At 47.9% G+C, this 27,689-nt stretch overlaps 2 protein-coding genes, 1 long non-coding RNA gene and 1 pseudogene across 3 annotated transcripts; 2 read left to right on the forward strand and 2 right to left on the reverse strand.

Annotated features, from left to right (window-relative positions):
* Positions 1 to 832: 832 nt before the first annotated feature.
* LOC127347210 (uncharacterized) lies at positions 833 to 2,769 on the reverse strand (annotated as a pseudogene).
* Positions 2,770 to 3,779: 1,010 nt separating this feature from the next.
* Positions 3,780 to 5,665, forward strand: LOC127293978 (uncharacterized). Its single transcript, XR_007846275.2, has 3 exons — positions 3,780 to 4,387; positions 5,186 to 5,227; positions 5,355 to 5,665. It is a non-coding gene; the product is annotated as an uncharacterized lncRNA (long non-coding RNA).
* Positions 5,666 to 6,291: 626 nt separating this feature from the next.
* On the reverse strand, positions 6,292 to 9,711 carry LOC127293979 (probably inactive leucine-rich repeat receptor-like protein kinase At5g48380). Its single transcript, XM_051323713.2, has 3 exons — positions 9,449 to 9,711; positions 8,042 to 8,933; positions 6,292 to 7,632 (listed from the first exon to the last, which is right to left on the reverse strand). The coding sequence occupies exons 2-3, from the start codon at positions 8,858 to 8,860 to the stop codon at positions 6,631 to 6,633; spliced, it is 1,821 nt and encodes a 606-aa protein (XP_051179673.1). The 5' UTR covers positions 8,861 to 8,933; positions 9,449 to 9,711; the 3' UTR covers positions 6,292 to 6,630.
* A 3,935-nt stretch (positions 9,712 to 13,646) lies between these two features.
* On the forward strand, positions 13,647 to 15,439 carry LOC127347211 (polygalacturonase-like). The gene is made up of 4 exons (XM_051373426.2): positions 13,647 to 14,142; positions 14,233 to 14,522; positions 14,613 to 14,841; positions 14,946 to 15,439. The coding sequence occupies exons 1-4, from the start codon at positions 13,708 to 13,710 to the stop codon at positions 15,162 to 15,164; spliced, it is 1,173 nt and encodes a 390-aa protein (XP_051229386.2). The 5' UTR covers positions 13,647 to 13,707; the 3' UTR covers positions 15,165 to 15,439.
* The last annotated feature ends 12,250 nt before the right edge of the window (positions 15,440 to 27,689 follow it).

Consider the following 27,689-nt stretch of genomic DNA (forward strand, 5'->3'; position numbering starts at 1 on the left):
GGAACTAAGCATCTTATGTATCGAATTTATCTAAGTTATTTTGCGTGATGATCTGGCTACCAATATTTGCATCTCATATATTTTAGTTTTCTGTGATTTCGATGTAATATATCAAGGGTGTATGAATCATGAAATCACAAACATGGATCCAAGTATGAACTTTGATGTAATATAAGTAGGGTACCCATATAAGTATGAAACAAAAAATCACAAACACGCAATGCTTGAAATCAGATAAATGCACCATTTTTCCCTCGCAAAAATATAAAGATGCACCCTTTTTTGTTTGATTATTTTTCCAACCTAAACCACAAACACGTAATGCTTAAAATAACAAAGACGCACCCTTTTTTTTGGTTAAGCAGCATGCATAAACACAAAGAACAAACATATGCGTCCTTACACCATAAACCAAGTCACGAACTAGAACTATCTATAGCTAGATTTCTTCCATTCGCTTTTCAATATCTTTCCATCCGCCCCATTGGTTACCAAAGCAATCCTTCACGCTACCAAACAAAGCGGTCTTGGGTTCGAGTCCCAGCCGCACCCTTTTTTGTTTGTTCATTTTTCACCATTTTATTAAACACCCTTCTCATCTGCCCAAAGCCAAACCTTGTGGGTCCCACGCGAAACGGCCAGCAACGGTCCTCTTTTCAAACGCGTCTCCGCCTGGTCCCACCTGAAATAGCCGAGTCCAGGACGTTTGACTTGAATGAAACGGCAGACTCACGGAACGAGTCGTTGCACACATACTAGTGGCAAAACTGAGAACCATTCTGCTCTAGTGGCAAAACTGAGTGTTGCGCGGGCTGTAGTGGCAAACCAATAATTAACCCTTAGAAAAATAATCTCCAGCCTTCACGATCTCACCTCTTTCCAATAATATTCTGATGATACCATTTAAGAGACGAGAGCCAGGAGCACAACCACTCCTCTCCATTGATAAAAAGATATTGCCAACTTCTTCCACTGATCCTTCTTTTAGAAGATTTGTTATCACTATGCTGTAAGTAGAAGCATTAGGTGCCAACCCACTAGTCGATATTGCAGCAAACAAACCATTAGCTTCTTCTCTTCTCCGAACCTTGCATCGATCATGATATTGAGTGTTATAATATCAAACTTCACATTCATTGCACATAATTTCTGGAACAACGGTATCGCTCCACCAGTGTAATTATTTCTGCGAAGTCCTCCAAGAATTATATTGTATGTGGAAATGCTGACTGTTATTCCATTTTGGACCATCTCATGAAACATTTTCTATGCAGCATCAGTGCTCCCAGCATGAAATAATCCATCCATTATGGTGCCATATGCAACGGTGTTAGGTTTAATTCTCTTACACGACATTTCTCTGAATAGAGCCAAACCATCATCGACCCTTCCATTTTTTATAAAGCCATTTACAAGTGTAGTATATGTAACAACATCAGGCTCAACACCAGCTAATACCATGTCATCAAGCACTCTAAGTGCTTCATCCATCTTGCCAACTAAGCAATATCCGTTAATTAGTGAATTAAATGTAATGACATTAGGCTTCTCACCTATGTGTATAAACAAGTTGAAGATTTGGTGTGCATCCACGACCTTTCCTTCCTTGCATAAATAGTTTATTACTGAACTGAAGAACACAATGTCAGGACAAGGAATTCCTTTGTTCATCATTTCAGAGAGCAACTCTTTAGCTTTAACCAAGTCACCATGCATACAACAACCCTGAATTAGGCACGAATAAACAGGTTTGTTGGGCTGTACTCCCATAGCAAACATCTCATCAAATTTTTCCACAGCATCAGCAAGCCTACCCATTCTACAAAGTGCAGATACTACATTTGAATAGCTGACTACATCCGGACTCACTCCTTGTCCCCGCATTTCAGTAAATATGAGCATAGCTTCATCCATCATTCAACATTTAGCATATGCACCAATTAATATGTTGAAGACATGGAAGTTGGCTACAATACCATTGATTTTCATTGAATTAAAGAGATCAGTCATTTCAAGTAAGCATCCTTCATTGGCATACCCATGAAGCAAAATAGAGTACGAGACGATATTAGGCTTGTGTCCCTTGGCAGTCATGGAATCAAAAATCTCTGCAGCTTCTTTGCTTCTACCATGCTTGCAAAGGGAATTCATGAACGAGTTGAAAGTAAATAAATCTGGTATAAGACCCTGGAGTGTCATTTCTCTGAACATTCTTGTCGCCTCTTTCAACCGCCCTGTTGTAGAATATCCATGGATTATGCAATTATATGTCACATTATTCGGTTGAACATTGTTATCGGCCATCTGCCTAAGAAATAGCTCCGACTTATCCATTGCTCTGGCTTTGCACAAGGCATCAATAACCGAGGTATATGTCACCACATTGGGCACAATCCCTTGCTGCATCATTTCATGAAACAGATGGCATCTCTTTATCGAAAAAAGGTAGTGTGCATCTTCTCGGCTGAGCGTCCCGGCTCTGGCGCGCTGTGTGGCCGCGGCGAAGGCGGCGTGGGGAGACCAGGAGCGTGAGCGCCGGGAGGTGGAGGTGGAGGAGGAGAAGCGGCGGCCGCTGCGGAGGAGGATGCGGGACATCGGCGTGGTGGAGTAGAGGCGCGGCATCAGGAATGGCCGGAGACGCCGGGAACACAGCAGGTCGACGGCGACGAGGTGGTGAAGGAGGAGGGAGGGGGGAGGAGATATGCGCGTGGCCGGCGGAGGCGGGTGGTGGAGATCAGCGTGGCCGGCGGCGGTAGAGGGGCGAAGCATCACGAGTGGAACTGGCCTTCGCGTTCGTATCGTATGTATAGAAGAGCCGGTTCGCGTAGTCGGTCATGTTGATCTGCTTTCAGTTTCATCAGATTATGACTTCTTCTTTTTTGAGAAAATCAGATTATGAGTTTGACCTGCAGGTGATATTTTTTGGCGCACTAGGCTATAACCGATTGTAAAAATACAAACCATCAGCCGCTTCTCGAGCCGTCCGATACATTTAAGTGAAATAGTTCTCATGCGTTGGATCATGTAATAAAAATGTTTCGTATGTATCAATTTTTTTTCATCTTCAACATTTATTCTACAGTCTAACAAAGTCGCAAAATTATGATGCGAAAGTTTTCATCAGTGGTACGAAATAATCCTGAATGTGACTTTTTTTTTACATATGTAACATTTTAAAAAAATGCAACATCCTTTTGCAATTTTTTCTGCAATATATCTAACATTTCTGCCTAACTTATCCAACATTACAAAAATACGCTTGTAACATCTGTGTAATTTCTACGTATCATATATAGAAAAATATTTGTACCACTTTACTCATACTTACCAATGAAAAAACGCACATATGAAACAAATCGCAAAACCATGTGTAACATGGATAAAAATCCCCAAAAGTTACCCATGGCCAGTTCAAGAGAGTCGGCCATGAATCCGGCTTTGTTAGAGGTTCGTCAATCCACTGTCTAAGGTTGTCTTCTCCGGATCCGGTGGCGGTGCTGGAGCGGGGCAGCCGTGCGTGTGAGGATGATAGTTGTATTAGTGAGGGTAGGTGTATCTGCTCTGCGTGTGCACTGAGTACTACTGATCCGCCTCAATTGCATAACGTCTGTTGAGAGGCCAAAATATGCATGGATAAAATGTTGCAACGTGTTAGGATCTTGATTTATTATACTTCTGCATTTATTCAACTGGTTTACGTATTGATACACCCTCCCTGTCTCCAATGGCAATGGTTAGAGCAAGTATTATAGATCACAGTCAGCAGGCTATAAGCCCTTCCACGTCACTGAAATCCGAGCTGGAGGGGAGAGACGAAAGGAGAGAGAACAGAGCGGGCGCTCCGTGTATCGCCCGGCTACAGCTCCAGATACGAGAAACAACCGCTCGCTTGCAGCCCGATGCTGGCGCTAGCGCCGGCGCTGCTGATCCGGTGCGTCTCCCTCGCCTCCCGCGCGCCAATTCCTTTCTCCCTCGTCCCAAATCGCTCCTTGCGCGCCTAATCGAAGAAGGCGCTAAATCCCCTTCAGAACCATACGACCGATGCTCCAAATCTCCCCCAGATCCCACCTCCCGAACCATTGATTTGCCGCCGCCGGATCCTCTGGAGGTCCCTCCGCCGGCGCCTTATCTCGTCCGGCCGGCAGGGCCTCAGCTCATCCTGCCCGCCGGTGCCCCAGTTCGTCCCGTCGTCGACCTTCCCTTCCACACAGGGTCTTGGATCTTCACTAGTACTAGCGTAGTCCATGGCCGCCTCCTCTTCTACACCATGGTAGCCCGCCAGGCTGCAGCAACCAAGTGCAGCAGGTGCTCGGGCTCAAGGCCCTTGGTGGATCTGCGTCTCCTTGGTTCAGGCATGGAAATTTGGCTGACTCGATGTGGAAGTATGGTATGATTTCTTAATTCCTTATGCATCTACATCTACAGTTCACTTGCTAATTTATAGTTGATGATTCCGATCTTGACGTTTGTACGATATACAATAGCAGCTATTGACATGCTGTATTTTGTGTACGATATATTCTTTGCAGGCATGAACATAGTGTAAAGATAAAAATTGTGTAAGGGCTGAGAAACGCCTTAGTTCAAATTGAGTTCTTTTTTCACACTATTGCTCCTACTTTCGTTTTGTGCTGAAATACAAGAATGTTTCTACTGATTTTATTTAAACTGTACTTAAGTCCACAATTTAAGTTCAATGCAGTCCAGATAACCATGTACTCCAGTCAAAAGTCCAACTACACTTAACTACAATGCAGTCCAGATAACCATGCAGTCCCGTTTTAGCATTGTCCGCTGGCCTGCACGACTATGGAAGAGAAAGAGTATTGGAAGGATAATGCTAGCTTGTGTGATTCTTCACAATATGATAGTCGAAGATGAAAAAGAGCAGGCTGCCATTCATATTGACTTGAATGAAAATCCGGGGGCTTCATTTGCTCTGCCTCCTGAAGTGAATGTTGGCGGTAATCTTTGTTTCGCTGATGTGCTGCGTAGAAAAGCTACTATCCGTGCTCGTCCACGACATACCCAGCTTAAAAATGATTTGATCGAGCATATTTGGCATAGGTTTCGAAATAGCCGTCATAATTAATCATGGTGGGATATTGATATCTGCATGTTCCTATTCCATTTTTGTTGTATCATTGAGGATAAACATGATATCTTACATGGATTTTTATTTCAGGACTGAGCAACGAGTGGTGATTGCTGCAGGTGGTGTTTGCAGGTATGCATTTTCTAATCCAACCTTGTTTTGTTTATCAACTAATTAAAGAGCACCCTATTGTATTGTTCAGTAAAATGTAATGTATAACTGCTTATTTACGTTGTTTTTGTTTCCTTTTGCCATACAGTCTTGAAGTATATTGATGCAAATGGACGGTCGCTCCTTTCTACAAAGTTTCAACTATGCTTTGTGACTTTCTGTGTGTGCTCTAGATCAAAACTAATGGCTTGTTCGCCTAAGATCATATTTGGTACTATGTTTGGTTGATGACTTCTGATAGACTCATGTAATGTTTAAGTGTCGATGTGATGGTGCTATGTTCCACCAGTTTGTTGCTTATCGTTTGTCTAGATCGAAATTAACGGCTCGTTTGCCGAAGATCTTATTTGTTATGTAATGTTTAAATGTGGTCTGAATATTAATCAATTTGTCTCGTCACATCCTGTTGGCATGAATGACATATATATCTTTGGTGTTTGAAATGGCCACAAAGTTGCTGTTTACATTGGATCCTAGTAAATTGTATACACATGCTAGACTATAGCCAATCTAATAGCCAGTTATACAAGTGGGCTTTTATAAAGACTTTAGGTGACATGGCACAAGTGTAGAGCCAGCAGCCAGCTATTCTATTAGCCATGCTCTTAGACTACTCATAGTGGGAGTAACTTGAGTAGTAACATAGAGCTACATGCAATGCCAACTAAGCATTTTGATGACATGGCACATCATTAATTGAGGAAAGAGAGCATTGTGGTAACTAGCTATGTTACCATAACATCACATTTTCCAAGATTAGATGAGTCTACAACCTAATTAATATGGTTTTGCATGACACTACACATATGTTACTTCCTACTATAGAGGTAGTAACATAGAGTAGTAACATGTGCATGTTACTACTCTATGTTACTCCCCACTATGACTAGTCTTAGGTATGTCTTGCACTTTGGTTGTCTCCAGTGTCGTTGCACATTCTTACCAAGCTGTTAGGGGAACGGCATGTGTTTGTTCACTGTAAAAGATAAAATAATGTGCTGTACCAGAAATATACATACCTCATCAAGCAAAGAAAAAAGGTGCTACTAAAAGTCAAACGATAGCACAACACCAAAGTAGACAACCAATAACTCTAGTGTTTAGCATTACAAACACTATGGACTTTCTACATCTAAAAAAGTTCAGTGGTCATACAGTTGATCAATCTCACAGAACCAGTACATACATCCTAAAGATACAACAAGCTGAGGATGTAAAGAAAATAAACATGACAGTTTCATACAGATCATTCACCAAAATGACATATCCAGGAGCTAACCTGCGAGCTAGGGAAGGAGGCCAAATAGAGTCATGTGATCATTCCCAAGATCCAATAAACGAAAGGTCACCAATTTAAACTTTGTCTATCTTGCTACAATAAGCTCATCCGGCCTTTCAGAATCTGCATCACGTGGTCCCAGCGTCAACTCATCGTCCGTGGCACTAAAGTGGTATTTCTCTCCAACAGCCCTCAGAAGCTGGTACACTTCAAACATTGTAGGTCTCTCCTTCGGAGCGGAAAGCACGCAAGAACAGGCAACCTTCATAACTTGAAGCAGCTCGGCATCATTGTTCTTTCCGATCAAGGACTTATCGACCGCATCTTGAAGTATAGAGTTGTTTGATAGGTATGTTATCCAGTCCACCAGACTGCCTCTGAAGTTTTCTGGGGCATTTGACACGTGCGTGGGCTCTTCACCGGTGACTAGTTCAAGCAAGACAACACCAAAACTATAAACGTCCCCTTTTGGAGTGGCGACAAGGGTGTGGGAGTATTCAGGAGCTACATACCCTACGTCACCAAACTCACCATTGACGAATGTGCTCAGGTGGGTGTCGATAGGATTCATAAGCCTTGCCAGCCCAAAGTCCGAAATCTTAGGCTCATAGTCATCATCAAGTAGTATGCACTTAGAGCTAATATTGCGGTGAAGAATGCGGGGGTTGCAAGTGTGATGAAGCCACGCCAACCCTCTACCAGCCCCAATGGCGATTTTTAGCCTCACTGGCCATTCTAGAGACTTTCTATCACTACTTTCATAGTGTAGCTGATCATAGAGCGAACCTTTCGGCATGTACTTGTACACCAGGAGCCTCTCTTTCTTAGCAATGCAGTAACCCAATAGAGGAACTAAGTTGCGCTGCCTTGCGCTTCCCAATGTTGACATCTCGGATGTGAATTGGCTCTCCGAATGCTGAGTATCTTGCAACCTCTTGATAGCAAGGAATGAACCATCAGGAAGTGTAGCTTTGTACATAGCTCCTGAATGACCGGTTGCAATAATATTCTCCTTAGTAAAATCACCTGTTGCCTTCATCAGATCATTCAATTTCATCTTTGAAACTGATTTCTCAAACATTGATACCTGTAAATGACAATTTGCAGAAATAAATATCACAATGCAGCCAACAAAAAAACTGTAATGACTAAACTGATAAGTCATAATTTTTATGCCTATTTGGATAAATGGCTGACAGCTCTACTTCTAGTTAAATACTATGATGCAGATTATTCTTCAAGATAAAAGAAATTATGTATAAGAACATCACGCTTTTGTAGTATGCAAAAACATCAACATAATGAGAGGAATAATCACTAATTCAGTATCTACAGTTTTGGAGCTTCCCCAAGATGCAAAAACTTGTGCCAGCTAGAAGCAGAACAAGGCTAACATTTACCTAAAAAACAAGGCTAACATTTTAGAAAAAAAAAAGTACGTATATGGATAAATACAAATTAAAATAGTATCTAAAAAAACCTGGGCAAAAACATACCTTGACTCCTTTTTCTCCCTTAATAGTCTTCGCCCACTTATTTCCTTCCACGTCCTTTTCCTTCTTCTTAGCAGGCATTTTCCGCAAGAAAATGAATAAAATAACACCAACAACTATTAAAGTGATAACTGCGCCAGCAACAGCAGAACCAGCAATCACTCCTGTACGACTGTTTGAATTGGCAGTGCAATCACCGCTCAGAGGTTTCCCACAGAGTTCTTGATTTGCAAAATTGGATGCTGCAAATTTGCTGAAAGATGAAGGGATCTGGCCTGATAACTTGTTGCCAGCAACATTAAAATCTGTTAGGCGAGAAAGACCACCAAGCTGCCCCGGGATGGTTCCAGTGAGCTTGTTATTTTGCAAATTGACCGTATTGAGATAGGTGCAGTTAGCTAGCGACTCCGGAATCTCCCCTGAGAAGCTATTATACGAAAGATCAAGGTTTGTGACGTATGCAAGCCGTTTTGAGATGTCAGCTGGGATTGGCCCGGAGAGGCTGTTGCTTGACAGATCCAGCGAGGTCATGCTGCTGCAGTTCTCGAGTCCGTCGGGGAATTGGCCCTTGAGATCCATGCCGCCAAGTCGAAGCGAAAGAATCCTGTTCTCGTTAGGATGCCAGCACTCCACGCCACTGAAAGTGCATATGGATCCCTCCGTGTTGTTTTCAAATGTCCAATGCAGCTTGTTATTGGGATCAACTGATGCCTTCAGCCTCTTCAGGCATTGGATGTCACTTACTGTGCCATAGCATGGCTGACAGAGCGTGAAGCAGAGGAGAATTTGGACAAGGGTAGCACAGAAACCCCTAATGGCCATCAGAGTGTCAGTGTGTGCTGTACTTCCGGGACCTTTTCAATGGCGATAGTTAACCATGAGGCTTGCTCCGTGCCTACAACGAAACATGACGCGAGAAATGACAATCTTGGCAAGATATATGCACACGAAGCAGGTAAATGCTAAAAAAGCATACTGACTTAAGAAATGCACAAGCATTGCCATCAGATGATAACCAGTTTGCCGAGACAGTAATGTGTCACACTAAGCATTTAGTTAAGATGAACAGGGCGAGGATACTGAGCATTTGCGTCATGCGAGTCAAACACAAAAAATGCAGGAAGCGAAGTTGTAGAGTGGGATTATTTTATTTTTGACAGTGGCTGCAGCGATCTACCAAATGCACTGAAGCGGAGGATCCCAAAGCAGACGCATCTACACGAACGAGCTGGATGGACTCCATCCAGATTTGGATTCGACTGCTGGCGGCACAGGGGCATGCCGGCACTACAGAAACGAATCAGGGGAAAAGTGTAACCGGCACGGCGGGGCGCTTGGCTGATGGCAACAGGACGGAGATCGAGTGGGTGCAGACCGGGAAGGGTGTGATGGCGGAGGGAGGAAGAGTACCTCAGCTTCCTGCCGTCGGTAGCGTCGCCGGCCGCCCAGCGATCCAGTGTCGCGACCAGCCGAGCCGGTCGTCGATCCCGCTGCTGCCTCGCCCTCGTCGCCGATTCAGCCGGCTCGGGATCGCCGCGCCGGTCGAGCTAACCGGCCAAGCACGGGCCGGAGCTCCTCCGTGGATCCCGGCCCTCCAAGTTTCGGGGGTGGGGCGGTGGCGTGGTTCCAGGGTCGGGAGTGGAGCGTGGACTGGACTACGGCGACGGGAGTGGAGCGTGGACTGGACTACGGCGACGGGAGTGAGAGAAGGGCCCACTTGTCGGACTTGGACCACATAGCTGGTCAACCGACAGTGATTGATTGGGAACACAAGGAATTTCAATTAACTTCTCAAAAAAAAAGAATTTCAATTAACAGTTCTCAACTTGTGGAGTGTATTTTGATTGGTTTCCAGAACGGGTAATGACAGGAGATTTTAGCAGTTAACTGCTTCGCTCAACAAGGGGTGACATAGGAAAAGTAACTTTTTATGTGACTAGTGCAAATCGGTTTAAAAACTTGAAACTATGGAGGAACCGGTCCACTAACTTTTTTTTAAACATAAGGCATTACGTTCAGCTTTAAATTAAAGCCACCAGTGACCAAAGTTACACGACGTTGAGGAGAACAACAACAGAAACGACGACATTACAGGGACAACAAGAAGAAACAAGACACGCATCCTCCAAACGCCAAGGTCTTTATATGCCGAAACAAACGCTGATCAAGGTAGAGGAGGCGAAGTGGAGGAAAAGGGCGCCACACCAACGGAAGAGAAGGCCTTCATCAGCTTCAAACACGAACATGGACAGACAACAACACGGAATAACCCGTCCATCGTCGAAGAGGGCCCCTGCCCTCTCACGCAGGTTCAAGGACGTCGTACCGTTAGGCGATGGAACGCTCGCCCTAGAGCTCGAGTCAATGTCGATAGCCAAGGTGCCGAAGAAGAAGAGATTTCGAGCACGCTCCCCATGGGGAAGACCGCCATTCGGAAAGCGACTCAGTCGCATCGAAAGAACCACACTGCAACCACCGGTTGACAAGGAACAGAGGCTCCAAAGGCAACTCCTTCAAGAAGGAAGCAGCGCCAAGGCATCGTCGCTGCCCCGTTCGGCAAACCAGAATGAGGATTTTCATCCGGAGCCAATGTGGAGGAGCACCATTCTCAATAACGCCTCCACGAAGGGACTCGCCACTCGAGAGCGTCAACGTCAATGGCATCGACAACGTCGGGCAAGGCTTCGCTCGAATAGCGACCACCGTCCCACGGAATACGCCAAGATCCGGGAATGAGCACGAGGATTCCTGCATCGTGAATGTCTCCCACGCGGACCATCCCGATGCCCACACAGTTGAGATTGTCAACCAACACCCACACGGTGGCATCCGTCGCTAGGCGCCGCCGTGCCCACCATAACGATCCGGCCGGTCCACTAACTTGCACTTATCTCGGAACAAATGAACAGTCTTTTGATATATATGTTTGTTGAAACATATTAAGGCGTTGTTTTGTACGCAGGGATCAGTGTGCACTTTAGTGTATAAACCATTGTGTATGTTTTTAGCGGAAGATGGTTCTCGAAAGACCCCGATTACTGCATTCATTTCATTGTTGGTGGAGTACAAATTACATAAATGAGCATTTACAAGACAAGGAGGAACCCTACCAGCGCCAGATCTAGCTAACCTCCGGCACACATCTCCAAGACACTAGCATAAAGCCCAACACGCGCGCGCGCGCGCACACACACACACACACACAAAATCTAGCCTAGAACTGTACAGGGAGTGGTCCCTCACCCGCCTCATCACCGTCCACCACCGAAGAGGAGAGGGGAGGGGCCGACCAGCCCTAGGAGAGGAGGAGCACAAGGAGAGAAGTAGAAGTGCGAGAGATGTGTTCCCCTCTCACTTCAATATTAACCCCTGCCATGTGTTTGGTGGAAACATTCCAATCATCCAATCCTTCATATCCACCAGGGGACGTACGCCAGGAAGAAACGCGAGGGGAGAGTCGTGGATTCGAGATACATTAGGGATTTTCAGAGGATGCCTACAAAATGGCCTTTTAAGGATTTATCGGGATCTCGAGGTGGTCCGGTTTTATCCGCTCCGATCCCCTATAATGCTCTTGTGCAAAACCAAGCCTATGTCGGTATCATTGTGCAGTCACTTACCCCTTCAACTTTTCTCTTAAAAATATGAAAAAACCTTTTGTAGCATTTGGTCGAAACATGCAAGGTACCATCGTATGGTCATTTGTCTCTCTATCTTTTCCCCCTATAACAAAATCAAACTATCATTTTGATATAACTTTGTTCATACAATGTACAATTATGTAGTAGAGTGCTTTTCAACATTTTCCGTTCCGCATGACTTGCTTTAGACATGCGAGATAATGTTGCGCAATCATTTACTTTTTTTTGATTTTATGTAAAAAGAAATGTACACATTACTTCATATAACTTTGACTCAAACATGCAAGGTACCATTATAGTCACTTGCCTCTTCAACTTTTCTCTCTGAATGGATCAGCTTATCTTCGGAGATAACTTGGTTCAAGCATCCAAAGTTTTATAATTGTCAGTTTCTCTAAGTTTGGCCCTAGAACAACTCAAAAACATTACTTAAGTCATAATTTGGTTGAATATAAGAAGTTACCATTATCTAGCATCTTGATTCTCTATCTTATCCTCATAATAAATCGACTTATTTTTTATATCTAGTTTGGTAAGAAGGCCCAAAATACAGGAAAAAAATAGATTACCATTTCTGGTCTTTTCAACTTCTCATTTTCCTTCAAACAAGATATTTTTATTGTCTACCATTTCTGGTCTCTCTGAATGGCACTCTCATTTTCTTGGTTGAAACATGAGAGGTAAAAAAGTTTGTACTTCAAAATAAATTGATACATTTTAATAGCCTACTTGAAACATCCTAAGGTGTTAGTTGTTTGCCGCAAAGGGAGTGCCACTCCTTCTTTCCGTGTATATTGTAGGTGGTTTAGCAAAACCTATGTGTCAAAGTTTATAGTCTCTAGGTAAATTTCTACTCTATCTTTGTGGATGTCCTGAGAACATCTCTAAGGAATCCCTACTTTATCATTATGGATGCCTTCGCAGTTGGAGGTCAGATTTGAGGGCTGAAAAAGAAGGGGGGCTCCAAACAAGTCTTTTCATGGCTCGTTTTAAGGTTACTTGTTGGAGGCGCTCTTAAAGGGCTAACAAATTCTCTCTCTTGATCAAATAACCTCCCATCCTATGTCATGTGGTAATGATTTCTCTGTGTACCGATATAACCTCCCCTTCAGGTCATGTGGTAATGATTTCTCCAGTGTAACAATATATGCCACAATAGTTTCGTTTCTTGGATCAAATTGTTTTGTAGATTACATTTCACTTGTCTATCTACGGTATTGGTTCCCTTTTGTCTGCCAAGGAAGTGGTGTGCATAATTTTGGATCAACCAATACTTGAGAGCTAACATGTAGTTGGATGGTTAGGATAGAAGTGACACTTCCGGCCCAACAAAGTTTAAATAACGGGTTTAACACTTTGTTGTATCATAAAAAGGCGAAATAGTTTTTCAGCGGGAGACGATGTTCCCGTTGATAACGAGGCACATGTGGTGATTTCGTCAATCTCAAGACTCGTCAGATCAATATCTTGGGCTTGATCTCTCGAAGGTGCTCATAAAGATATGGTGTACCGTGTACGTGTGTCGTTCATAGAGTTAAGTGTATCTACGTATTCATGAGGGTCTTCCTATATACCATGTTTCGTAAAAAAAATCAAAATGGAAAAGAAAACACCTAGAAGAGAGTGGACGAGATGCTTGCTTGGAAATCCTAGTTTTAAATGGCCATCTTGTACTGTATACCCGGAAGGAGACTACTCTTAGCAATCCGTAAGCCCTACTCCTGCTCGTGGCGCCGCGCGCGTTCCGACGCCACGAACATGGCCGAACACCCGCAGAGCCGCCGGCCGGCCGGCCGGCCGTAACGTAAGTTTCACCGGATAGACCATATATGCTCAGCGCGATCCCGCCATTGATCGCTCCTAGATTCACGCCTACGCAACGCATATTAATGCCGCAAAACGCAAAGGCTCCATTACCATAAATACGCACTCGCACTCGATCGAACCAAATCATCGTCGTCGATCGATCAGTCCTTTCCCATCGCGGCGGCGCCGGTACAGCGTCCTTCCGTCCAATCAGGGCGGAGAATGAGCACCCTCGCGCTCTCGCTGGCCGTGCTGGCGGCGGTGTTCGCCGCTGCGACGGCGGCGGCGGAGTACAACGTGGTGGACTACGGCGCGAGGCCCGGCGGCGGGGCGGACTCGGCGGGCGCGTTCCTGGCCGCGTGGGCGGCGGCGTGCAACCACACGGGGCGCCGCGGCTCCCGGCCCATGATGCGCGTCCCGGCGGGCAGGTTCCTGCTCAGTAAGGCCTACTTCAAGGGACCCTGCCGGAGCGCCGCCGGCGTGGTGGTGGCCATCGATGGCACCGTCTTCGCGCCGCCGGCCGTGGACAGCACGGCCTGGATCATGTTTCACTACGCCGACGGCCTGGCGATCCGCGGCGGCACGCTGGACGGGCAGGGCCGCGCGCACTGGGCCTGCAGGGCGGACCCCGGCCGGAAATGCCCGCCCGGCACCACGGTCAGGACGAAACGAAGTTGTTGATTTGTTGTGCAATGCTATTTGGGTTCGATCTTTCTCGTGTGGATGATTTGATTGATCGCCTTGCAGACGCTGGACATTAGCCAGTCCAAGGGCGTTAGCATCAAGAAGGTGACGCTGCTGGACAGCAAGAACGTGCACATGTCCATCTACGACTCCACGGGCGTGACGGTCCAGGGCGTCAGGATCGTCGCGCCGGCCGACAGCCCCAACACCGACGGCATCCACGTCCAGCTCTCCAGACACTTGAACATCCTCGGCACCACCATCGGCACCGGCGACGACTGCGTCTCCATGGGACCCGGCACCTCCGACGTGCTCATCAGGAACATCAAGTGCGGCCCCGGCCACGGCATCAGGTAGCTAGCTAGCGTCACAGCCGAAACCGGCCGATTCGAGTTCATCAGTTGCTGCTAGCTTAATTGTGATCTGTGAATTGATGGTTGCAGCATCGGGAGCCTGGGAGGGGAGGCCGGCGAGGAGGGGGTGAGGAACGTGACGGTGGAGGCGGCGGTGCTGACGGGCACGCAGAACGGCCTGCGGATCAAGACGTGGGGGAAGCCCAACCGCGGCTCCGTCACCGGGGTCGTCTTCTCGCGCGTCACCATGCGCGGCGTGCACAACCCCATCGTCGTCGACCAGAACTACTGCCCCGGCCACGACCAATGCCCCGGCAAGGTACGTCAAATCGGCGCGCACTTATACACGTACGTGAAGCCATCGACTCTTATCACTACTGAACTACGGAGTACTTAATTTCTGCGTGTCATTCATGGCGACAGAGCTCGGGGGTGCGGATCAGCGACGTCTCGTACACGGACATCGAGGGCACGTCGGCGACGCCGGTGGCGGTGAAGTTCGACTGCAGCGGCAGCAACCCCTGCACCGGGTTCAGGCTCAGCAACATCAGGCTAACGTACGAGGATAAGACGGCGCAGTCCTTGTGCCGGAACGCCGACGGGTCGGCGTCGGGGGTGGTCAGCCCGCGGAGCTGCCTCTGACCATGCATCTCGATCGCTAGCTTCTCCGACTACCCATCGTGCGCGCCGCCGCCCGGAGAGCTGAAGTGCGCGTTTCCCTGATTAGTTGGTTTGGTCCTGTAAATAGCTTGCTTTCCTCCTTGATCGGCTACACACTCCGTGAAATCTACACTAACATGGGAGTGCGCCTAATCGTACTAAGCACTGCTTCCTTGGTGCATCCGAAAGTGACTCGCATGTGTAGCACAGCATAGTTCAAGAACCATGTGAATCTTCATATTTAGTATGGATTGTGTGTTGGTTAATTGACTGGATACCTACAAATCTCTCTCTTTTTGATTTACCATCTACTCCCTCTATCTATAATTATAGGGTCTGCCTATTGCTCAGCTGACTGAGATCAGCTGACGTCACCCCTGTTATCATCCATCATTTCCATCTCCCTCTAAATAAGAGCATCCCCACTCGTTGGCCCTCCCCATGCCCAAATTCGGCGAAATTTTCGTCCGGATTGGAGGAAGATTTGGCGTGGGGAGGAGTAGTTTCCCAGCCGCGTGCCCAGGCGAAGACGACGGTGCGAGTTTGAAAAACGGAAACTTGATAAACTTCGGCTAAATTCGGGCGAACATAGACTAAATTTAATGATATTTAGACTAAAACGGGCGGAGTTCATACATAGAGGCCGAATTCGACTATATTTCGAATTCGGCTAGGGGAATTCAAATGCTAATTCTAAAACACGGCGCTCTACATGCCCAAACGGCGGTAGAACACCGTGTAGTCGTCGCCGCCGTCGTCGGAGCCGTCGTCCTCGACCTTCGGCACCCTCGGCGGCGCGGCCTGGCGGCTGCCGCCTGCCGGCGTCTCCCCACCCCGGGATGGCTTGTACCATTCGTTGTCCGAGGACTCGAGGTCGACGACGGGGACAACGACGCCGGATGGAGGCGTCGCAGGACGGCGGTAGCGCGCGGCGTCGTCGGCGGCGGTTGAGCAGCGCGGGCGGCGCGGGCGGCGAGTCGGCGTGCGGCGGCCGGGTCCAGCAGCCGCCGCCGTCGCTCCTCCTCCTCGCGCTCCCAGTCTTGCTCGGACCACGCAAGGGCGGCGTCCTCGGGAGGGCGTTGTCGGCGGGCACCAGGTCGTTGAGCGACCGGCGATCGCCTCCGCCACGGCGGCGTCCTCCGCGCGCTTCGCCTCCTCCTCGGCGAGCCTTGTTTGCGGCGGCGGCCGCGGCGTCCTCCTTTTTCGGCGCCTTCCTCTTCCGCCCGGGCCGGGAGGGTTGGTCGCGGATGACGAGGGCGCCGCCGTCGCGCCTTCTCGGTCGGCGGCGGAGACGCCGGCTCCTTCTTGACGCGCACCGGCGTCGAAGGCGACGTCGCCTCCTCCCTCTTCACCGGCGCGAAGGATGACCTCGGCGCCGATCCGGAAGACGACGAACTGGCAGCCATGCGCCGTGGCTGCCAGACGTTTCCCCGGCGGCGGCTCGCCGATGCCCTCGATGGAGGGGGCATCGTGAGCACCGGGAAGTTTCCGCCCTCGATGTGCGCGAGGACGTTCGCCAGCGTCCTTTCCGGCGCGCTCCACCAACGTCGGCGGCCCGCGGCGTTGTTGCGCGGAGGCGGAGGCGGCGGGCCGTCGTAGGAGGCGAGCTCCCGCTCCCACTGCCGCAGGAAGTACGAGTTCCACGCCGTGTAGTTGTCGGGGTGGTGGCGTGGCTCGGCGCGTTCCTCGTCCGTCAAGGTCATCCGCGCCTCCTCGATGGCGACGTCGAGGGCGTGGCCCCGAGGCGGCGGCGGGATTGGTACGCCGCCAGCACTAAACCGCCACCCGCCGCCGGGAGGCCTCGTGTCCGGCGGGCAGGGGTACCCCGCCTGGTGGAGGAGGTGCCCCTCCCACGCGTGGAGCGACCGGCGGGGGAAGCCGTTGTTGGCTGCGCCGTCGTCGTCGTAGAACGCCATCGGGAGAGTAGAGGAAGAGTGGAGGGAGAGTGGAGCACAGGGTACGCCTCGCGGCGAGCGGACCGGCGTATATAGGCGCGGCTGGCGCGGGTGATTAATGACGCGTGGAATGCGACGCGTCCGCGGCGAGCTGACCGGCGGCAGCCTTTAGTGCGCGCGGAAGACGATGCGTGCGCGGAAGACGACGACATTAACTCGCCGCATGGCCGGCGAATGCAGACCGGCGGCAGGCTTTTACAGCGCGCGGAAGACGATGCGATGAGGACGACGATCGGTTTCTCTCGCCGACAAGTTGGGGCCACCAGACGCGCGGGAAGTTTCCTCGGTGTTTCCCGCGCTTTCCTTTCGTCCGGACTCCCCGAGCGCTCCCCGGGGGGACCGAGGATGGCGTGGGATTGCCGGATGAATTGAGGCCCAAATCCGGACTAAAACGAGGAACCGGGGGCGCGACTGGGCCGAATTACGCCTTCCGGATGGAAAAAACGTCGCCGGGGGCCTCGTCGGGGAGACGAGTGGAGATGCTCTAATGGACGGTTGGCAAGTCGTTCGTTTCGGGAAACTCCTCCGTGTAATTTCCTAACTTTTTCCACAATGCCAACTGCTAACGTCTAATGATCTTACACGAATTTGGTTCTATGTGGATTGTGTTTTCCGTGGACCTAGACTTAGACCATTGTGAACACTACTATATATATATCTTGATAGATTTTCTTATTCAAGCCTTGTGTCTCGCATAGTACAACCCAGTAACGAACGTGCTAGACCAACTGAGCAATCACATCGGTAATCTTTACAAACTAGCATGGTACCCTCGCAAAATGCGAAGGCAACATTTGAAAATGGTTAAAATTTTATGAATGATTCAATAGAAACTTCTATTAGAGCAACTCTAACAAAGCCCGTAAATCCCGTCGGAACTGAATTTTTCCGGCGGATTTACGGATTCAGGCCGAAAGTGGCGCAGAACGGCACCCGAATCGGTGGGCCGGGCCGTATCGGAAGTTCGGGGGCCCGAGAAACTGGACCGTCGACCCGTATATATACAGGCCGCGTCCTCCCACTCCACCGCCCGCACGGTTGGACTTCCGGCGAGCAATCGCGGAGCCACCGCCGCCGCTTCTCCTCTCTCTCCACAACCACCGTGACCGCATGGCCAGGGCGAACAGCGGAGGCAGGGGACGCGGGCGGATTGGCGGGAGCAACTCTCCCCCCCCCCCCCCGTCTTCCAGTCGGAGGTCGAGCGACGCAAATGGAACCGCAGCAAAGGCGCTGGACCAACTGGGGTCTGACGCCGCCAGGGAAGCTCGCGCGCTATGCAAATAGCGGCGAGGGGTCGCCCTCGACCGCGTTCGGCCGTGCGCTGTCGCGGCCCACCTCAGACAGCAGCGACGAGGAGGAGGAGGAGGAGGAGGTGCCGGTGCGCACCCTCCAGCTGCAGTCCGGGGACTTCGTCCTCAACGACGACGAGGAGGCGACGGCGGTGCAGCAGGTGGCCGTCATCTCCGCCGTCGAGGCGCGCGCGCGCTTCCGCCGCGAGGAAGCGGAAGCCGTCCGTGCCGTGCGCGAGTACGAGGCCGCGCAGAAGGAGGCGGTCGTCCGCCGCATGAAGCAGGAGGTCGTCGACCTCGATTCTGAGTAGGCCGACAACGACGAAGTCTTCCGCGGCGCGCATAGTAGCTCGCCGCCGACTGATACGTCCAAAACGAGAATCTACTTTCCCGAACACTTTTGCTATTGTTTTGCCTCTAATTTTTGTATTTTGGATACAACTAACACAGACTAACGTTGTTTTCAGCAGAATTGCCCTGGTGTCTTATTTTTGTGCAGAAAATCAACTTTCAGGAAAATCCCCGGAAATAATTGCAATGGGCCTATTTTTATAGAAGACCCTCGGAGCCAGAAGACGTGACGAAGGGGGGCCACGAGGCGCGCACACCACGTGGCGATGCGGTGGGCCCATGGCCGCGCCGCCACATGGGGATGCCACCTCGGCCGGCCCCCGGCGCTCCCCTCTAGACTACTTAAAGCCCTTGACCTAAAAACGCACGGGGGGTTCGAGCAATTTTCCAGAAGACATCCAGAACTCCGCCGCCATCGAAAACCTTATTTCGGGATCAGAAACTCTGTTCTGGCACCCTGCCGGGACGGGGAATTGGAGGAGATCATCGCCATCATCGCCACCGACGCCTCTTCATCGACCATCCATGTTTCTCCCATCCATGTGTGAGTAAATCCCCACTGTAGGCTGAAGAGGATGATAGGGATTGGATGAGATTGTTCATGTAATAGCCATAAGATTGTTAGGGCATGGTGCCTAGTATCCGTTGTTGGTACTTTTATGATATTGTTGCAACTTGTTATGCTTAATGCTTGTCACTTAGGGCCCGAGTGCCATGATTTTAGATCTGAACATGTTATTGATTCATGATGATATTCATTTTTTTATGATCTTACCTGCAAGTGGTATACACATATTATTGTCCGGAACCCGAGGCCCCAAAGTGACAGAAATTGGGACAACCGGAGGGGAAGGCTGTGATATGAGGATCACACACTACAAGAAAATTTCTGATAGACAACGTCTCAAAATCGTCCGCTAAGGGGTATTTTTCGTCGCCTATGGGCCTAACCCGACGATATGGGTTCTGTTGTCGAAACTGCGTCAGGCAAAGTCCTACGACGATTTTTTCGGTCCGTCGCGCTTGGGCGCCCTTCCGCCACGGAAAATCGGACCGTTGCAGAAGTGTTTCCGGGAGCCCGTTGACTGCTGATGTCATGCAACCGACACGTGCGTACGCCGTTAATCGGCGCTTAACGGCGTTAACCGCCGAAACCCCGTGGTAGATGGTAGGCCCACACGAGGCCCCGCCACGTCTTAAGCGGGCCGGCCCATTAAGTTTGCGGGCCGGGCCGACTTAGTTTGACCGGTCAACTATATAGTCGGGCTGGTCCATTAGTTACGTGGGCCGGCCTAACCTCTAAGGTTGACCGGTCAAAAGATTAATGGGCCGCCCACTAAGCATGTGGGCCGGCCGAATGCACTCGTTTGACCGGTCAACGGGCAAAGGGCCGGCCCACAAAACATGTGGGACCCACTTTCTGTTATCGGGTTCGCCCATGTACCACGTGGGGGCCACCATACAGCAAGTGGGCCGGCCCAAGAAGTTATTGGGCCGGCCCAATTAGCATGTGGGTCCCACTTTCCTGCTATCGGGCCGGCCCATTTAGTACGTGGGGTCCACATTAGATCAAATGGGCCGGGCCAAAAGCATAGGTGGGTCCCACTTTCCTGTTAAAGGGCTGGCCCATTTAGTATGTGGGGTCCACCATATAGCAAGTGGGCCGGCCCAACAAGATAGTGGGCCGGGCCAAAAGCACAGGTGGGTCCCACTTTCCTGTTAAAGGGCCGGCCATTTAGTATGTGGGGTCCACCATATAGCAAGTGGGCCGGCCCAACACGCAAGTGGGCCGGGCCAAAAACACAGGTGGTCCCACTTTCCTCTTAAAGGGCCGGCCCATTTAGTATGTAGGGTCCACCATGTAGCAAGTGGGCCGGCCCAACAAGATAGTGGGCCGGGCCAAAAGCACAGGTGGGTCCCACTTTCCTGTTAAAGGGCCGGCCCATTTAGAACGTAGGGTCCACCATATAGCAAATGGGCCGGCCCAACAAGATAGTGGGCCAGGCCAAAAGCACAGGTGGGTCCCACTTTCCTCTTAAAGGGCCGGCCCATTTAGTATGTGGGGTCCACCACAAAAGCAATTGGGCTGGCCCAACTAGTTAGTGGGCCGGCCCAGTAGTTTGTGGGGTCCACCTTATAGTAAGTGGGCCGGCCCAATTAGTGTGTGGGGTCCACCATAAATCAAGTGGGCTGGCCCAATAAGTAAGTGGGCCAGCCCGTTTAGTTGCTGTTTATATGCCGGCATAATAGGCGCTTTGGGATTTTGCGGGCCAGCACATATGTGATTTCGCTTAATTGGGCCGTTTAAGGGATGGGAATTCGTGATTTAGATACTTAGAATATTTACGCAAAGATTGATTTACGTCGGATAGCCTCACTTACCACAAGCACCAAAGAAAAAATGCGCGAAAGAACTATAAAAACTAACTAAATATTACATCACCGCAATGCTTTGAAAAAATATTACGTAACCCAAATAAATTGAATGGTAATTAAACCTAGCAATACAATGAAGCGATCCGGCAATCTTTTAAGTTGTTCATGCAAAGCACCTATATCTGAAACAAAGACATTACAAGTTAAGACAACAATAATGGAAAGGCAAATACACTACAATATTGTTTGCCAAAGAATTTGGAAGTCATCATTTCGTCGTTATAACAAGATCATTGTAATGCGCACAATAAGCAAACAAAGAGTGCATGCCGCATACCAACAGCCAATATAACAGAGCATGTTAGAATGAAACAATAGACTTACTACTGTCGAGTCCCATGCAAACCAACATGTTCAGGGAGTACAAAATTGGCATGAACAACATAGTAGCAGGCTATAAATTTTGTAACAACGATCGAGCAAGATGAAGTTATGATGGCTACATCTACAGAGCAGGAATGTAAACCAAACATAGTAGCAAAGCTATAAATTTTGTAACAACGACCGAGCAAGATGAAGTTACGATGGCAAAAGCTAAAGAGGAGGGAATGTGAACCAACATGTGCCAAGTGCAATTACTTCATTTTGGCCGTGAACTAAATAATACTCCTGAACTTATAGTGAAGGGGATGCAAATCAAGATGTTTCGGGATATAAACTTGTAATGAGCAACACATAGAGGATAGTTAATGCTGGAGCTTAGGATGGACCAGATACATAATATAGTGGGATCACCCGTGAACTTGTATAAGAGGGAATGCAAACCAATATGTTCAGCATTCCATATGTGAGCGTCATGCCAAGTCATAGAAACAAGTCAATAATGCAGCTTTTGAAGAACAAGATGGCACGCAAAATTATTATCTAGTAATATGACAAGTTTATTTGTACTACAGGCTAGATAGCAGAGTGATAGCATGCCAAACTAAGTCCTTACTTTGTTAGCTTACAATGAAGTAGATACAAAACAATGGCATCACCTGTAGTACAGGGAATGCAAGCCAACATGTTCATGGAGTAAAAAATTGGCACAAACAACATAGTAGCAGGCCATAATTTTTGTAACAACGACTGAGCAAGATAAAGTTATGATGGCTAGATCTACAGAAAGGTGCAATGTAAACCAAATATAGAAGTTATGATGCCAAAAGCTATAGAGCAGGGAATGCGAACCAACATGTGCAATTACTTAAAATTGGCCATGAACTAAATAATAGCAGGATGTTACTATAATACCTATAATTTTTGTAACAACGACTGAGCAAGATAGAAGTTATGATGGCTACATCTACAGAGCAGGGAATGCAAACCAAAATGTTCAATCGCTTAAAATTAGCAATGAACTAGAAAATAGCAAGGTGTTACGGTCATAGCTAGGAATGAACTAAAAGAGCTTCAGACAAACAAGCATCTGAACCCAGAACATGGCGCTAAAACAAGGGACTTACATTAGGAGAAGCACTCTGTGGGAGTCACAGCAGATCTTCCTGGGGTTGATAGATCCGGTGATGAAGTACGCCCCATGTGCTACTTGGGGTTGGAGAGACGGCCATTACACTTCATGGTTACTCATCTCATCTGCAAAAACGTAACGGTGCGTCGTTAGCACAAACAGGTTCCCCCAAGATTAAACAAGAACTTGCAGGCAAGCAATAGAAAAGCGACAGTAGAAGGGTTTAGATCATGCACGGCGCCGGTGAAGCAGATCCGGTTCATGCACAGCAGTGTCGGTGAGCAAGATCCGATGCGGTGGAAGACGGATCCGGCGAAGCGGCTCTGGTGGGGTGGACGATACCGCAGCTGAAGCGACTGCGGTAGACTGCTGGATGAGCATATGGTTTCGAGGTTCGGCGGGGATGATCTGGTCCGGTTGATGACGGCGTCGATGAAGCGGCTCCGGCAGGTAGCCGGATGACGAGGATCGCGAGGCCTCGGGTAGGCCAGGGAAGTCCGGCGGGGATGTTCCGGTGCGGTGGTCGTGGAGGTGGGAGAGAGGGACTTGGGAAGTTCCGGTGGGTGGTCTGAGGGAAATGAATTTCTTTTGGGAGGGTTTCCGGGCTAGGAAGGTGGTGATCCAAAAAAATGACGGGCATACCCCCCCACCAACCGACTTTGCTGTCATCTCCACAGGGGTAGAATGGGAATTTGGAAGCGTGTGAAATTTTTGTATTTTGTGGGCGGGAAGTTTTGCCGCTATGAGATTTTGAATTTGGCTAAGGTCCAACTATAATGATAAAAAATTGTGAGACCGTACTAGTACCTCTGTTCATGGCCGAGTGCAAAATCAAATCATCATCACATTAAATACCGGTTACTACCATGATCATCATCTATCTTCTGGACAGAGATCCGGTGCCCCACGTTCACGGGCGCGGCGTGACTGAGGCTTCCCATCCACCATTCGTTTCAATCCAACGGCAAGGAAAGCAACAGCGTGACCCGATTAATTTCTGAACCGAAGAGCTGTTGTGTTCTCTCGAACCCGAACAAATAGAGAAGGGAACAGAAGATGATTTCGCCCGAGCGCATCTGGCCGGGCCAAACATGCGTCTGGTACAAACTCCAGCGGGACGACGCATAGTGACTGGGCCGTTCGCAGCGACGCAAACATGCCCAAATATGCGTCTCGGATCCGTCGCGCGGACGATGCGTGGACGCGTAAAGTGTCCGCTCGCGTCTGGCGAACGTTTCGTCGGGCCCGCTTGGCAGTGACCCAGCATCGATGCGTCTTCTTAGGGCGCCGCTTCGGCAGTCTGCGGCCGCGTAATGGCGATGCCTCGCGTGGCGCGCGCCGTCACCTACCTCTGCGAATGGCGACGCCACGCGTGCAGCGGCCGTCGCCTGCCTCCGACATATATATACAGGGGTGCGCGCATATCGTCTCCTCCCACACTAAACCCTAGCCGATGTCGCTCAACCTCCTACTCACCGCTGTTTAGTGTGGGAGGAGATGATATGTGTGCGCTCCTGTTTATATAGGTCGGAGGCACGCGGCGGCCGCAGCACGCATGGCATCGCCATTCGCAGAGGTAGGTGACAGCTCGTGCCACGCGAGGCATCGCCATTTTACGCGACTGCGGACTGCCGAAGCGGCGCCGCTGAGAAGACGCATCGACGCTAGGTCACTTCCAGGCGGGCCCAACGAAACGTCAGCCAGACGCGAGCGGACACTTTACGCGTTCACGCAGCGTCCGCGCGACGGATCTGAGGCGCATATTTAGGCATGTTTGCGTCGCTGTGAACGGCCCAGTCACTATGCGTCGCTCCGCTGGAGCGTGTACCAGACGCATTTTTGGCCCGGCCAGATGCGCTCGGACCGAAATCATCTTCTGTTCCCTTCTCTATTTCTTCAGGTTCGAGAGAACACTGCAGCTCTTCAGTTCAGCAGAAATTAATTGGGTCACGTTGTTGCTTTCCTTGCCGTTGGATTGAAACGAATGGTGGATGGGAAGCCTCAGGTCACGTTGTGCCCTGTGAACGTGGGGGCACTGGATCTCTGTCCTTATCTTCTTAATCCAATTCAAAAATGCGTTTGAAATATTTCAGGATTGGTGGGAGATTTTGCCGCCCGACTGAGATTAAATTAAACCACACGTTCGACAATTCAAACTTGAGACCTTGGCTATGATACCATTTAAGTTCGAACTTATTGAAAAAAGGCTATGCAATTAATTTATATAACATCCACAGGAACAACTACCAAGTTGATCCCAACCGCAGATAAATGCATCCACCAACAAAAGTAGGAAAGGTACCATAATCTAAGGAAACATTTCACAAGACCAATGTACTCACTATGTAGTGTTCATCTCCAATTATCTATGGTATTTTCTTAGTCTTTGGGAGATTATAACGAACTTGATTGGCCTCGTGCAGTAAGGCATCACATACTTCTAATCTCGATCTCAACATGTCAACTTTTGTTCTTAGCATAGCTGTTGCAACTCGTTCTACTTGGAGTTGTTCCTCCAAAACTTGAGCAGAGAAAGACTTGGACTTGGGCTTCAAAACCCAGCATTTCGCAGGAAAGAGTTTTTGGTGATATCTTTATCTTTCCCATGTTTTGCCATCTTGAATTTCATATTAGCATGACAAGTTTTGAGTTGTGTAAAAAGAAAAGTTATTACAGAGAAAAATGCAGATGGTAGATTTAATGTGTAGGAACAACTTTTAATCATACAAGTTGGCATGCCTGACTATAATAAGGACCATCTATCTTGCTAGCAGGCATAATTATTAAGGTATTATTAATGGGCTACCATGTTCATAGTCTTCGAAGAAACAGCCTTTATTGCATTACGAGCAGAAAACAGTTCACACGTGCGCTCAGATTCAAATTTTCAGCATGCAGCCGATTTATGGTTTAATTGAAGTACACAACAGGATATTATTTCATATAAAATACAGCAGCCACATGGAACATATCTAATTTTAGTACAACAACAAAATTTGCAATTATTACAGACCACGAAATTTTGAACGAAATTTTGGGCAGTAAGTAATTACAGCATTAGCATCAGCAGTCCACTTGACTGAACAACAGAATCAAAGTTTATTTAGACACCTTCAATTCCCAGACACATCACAACTGGCTTACCATGACAAGTGCATAGGAGATTCTTTAGAACATTTTCTGTCAAAGTTTGCCTATTTTTCAATTCATGTATCTCTTGGCGTGTGTTGACAATTATTTCATCAGTATCTTTGTTTTCCCGCCCAAATATATCAACTGCCTCTTGGAGTGCATCCCCCAAATCTCTTTGTGCTGGATTAATTTGAGCAATAGATACCATGGGCCTATGCGAGCAATATGCACTCTCACTACTGCTTTGTGAAACATCAATACTTCAGGCATTGGTCCTTGCTTCTGGCTTTGTAGCTTTATTTGAAGTCTGAAATTTAGATAAAACAAGTTACAACATCATATGATGCAATAAAAGACCTCCAATTTCAAGAGCATCATTGAGCTGATATAACATAGCAAGCAATCCAAAATAGAGCCTCGTACATCTATTTCTTCTGGAACGGTTGGTGTACTGGACTCAGTGGACCAATGAGAGCACATGCCATCATCACTTTGTTGCTCTGTGAAATGACCGCAACACTTGATAAATGGGTTGTCCCTACTGACATTACAACTTTGTTTGCAGGCTGAAACTAAGACAAAACAAGTTAAAATGCAATACAATACACGGCAAACAAACAACACTGTTGACATAATTTTGAAAGAACCATGGGCAGATATAACAAAGAAACCAGTTAAGCCACATGCCTCTTAGAACAAACCAAACTAGATCATGGCGATGATGTATACAATGAACCAAGCAACTAGACATCATGTGCCCAATAACGAAGCTGTGTCACCGCATTTAAGAAATCTAACAAATAGCCAAATACAGTCAAAACATGTGCATGTTGGATTGGATACAATTAGGAAAATAATGTATGATTGATTTAAGCATGACTCAGATAGTGCCTTCGACAACGTAGAAGGTCAATGCAACAATTAATTGTATGGCTTGTATGAAGTGCCATAACATTTAAATTAAGCATAACGAGGCATTGCTTAATCTGTGAACTGAGTGCTAGCTCAGTGGCAAGGCTTGCGAGTGCACAGCCAGCCCACCCGGGTTCGAGTACCAACGGGACCGAATTAAACATGAATGAAGCGAGATGTCAGTACAAGTAGTGGCAATAGAAATGCAAAATCCATAACAGGGCCAATGACAACATTCACTTGCCAACAAAATCTAAGGCTTTAGCTTTCATATACCATCAAAATTTAAAATAGTGTAATCCCCCGAAAGAGTATCATGGTATCATTTAATCTCAGCCATCTCACCCCTAATACCAAACATGTATCATTTAATCTCAGCCGTTCTTTTGTTTTACTCAAGAAAACATTTTTGTTTTGGGAGTTTATAGAAGCACAAGCCATCGTCTACATTGGCACTGTGTTATGAAAAATATCATCTTCATCATACATGGTTATGTGAAGATATTGATATATAATTTTGTGCTAGGAAAACAAATAGCAATTACTATGTTACAAGAACCATCTTCAAGCTCGAAGATACGAAGTTCATTGGTCCACCAACCAAGGCTGATAAAATATTATATATTAATTTAGTACTAATATTTCGTATTTACTCATATTAAGGTCTAACTTTTTTCCCATGACAAACCAGATTTGATATAAAATCTAACGGTGGCCATGTGTGGGTCACATAAAAAGTATTGAGGTAGTAAATTTATACATAGATATTGGATAATGTATTTTAAATTTCAAAAAATATGGTACGGAGTAGAAATATATAAATTAGATAGTCTTGCCGTGCAATATGCATGCCGCAAAAGGTAAGATAGATCCTTAAAAATTCTCGACTCTAATCACAAAAATATACATAATCCTAATGGGGTGTCCATGAAAAAGTTTTGTCACTTTCGTATTAGGGTATACTTCTATTTCATACTGA

This window comes from Lolium perenne, chromosome 4, assembly GCF_019359855.2.
Source record: "Lolium perenne isolate Kyuss_39 chromosome 4, Kyuss_2.0, whole genome shotgun sequence".
NCBI classification, from domain to species: domain Eukaryota; kingdom Viridiplantae; phylum Streptophyta; class Magnoliopsida; order Poales; family Poaceae; genus Lolium; species Lolium perenne.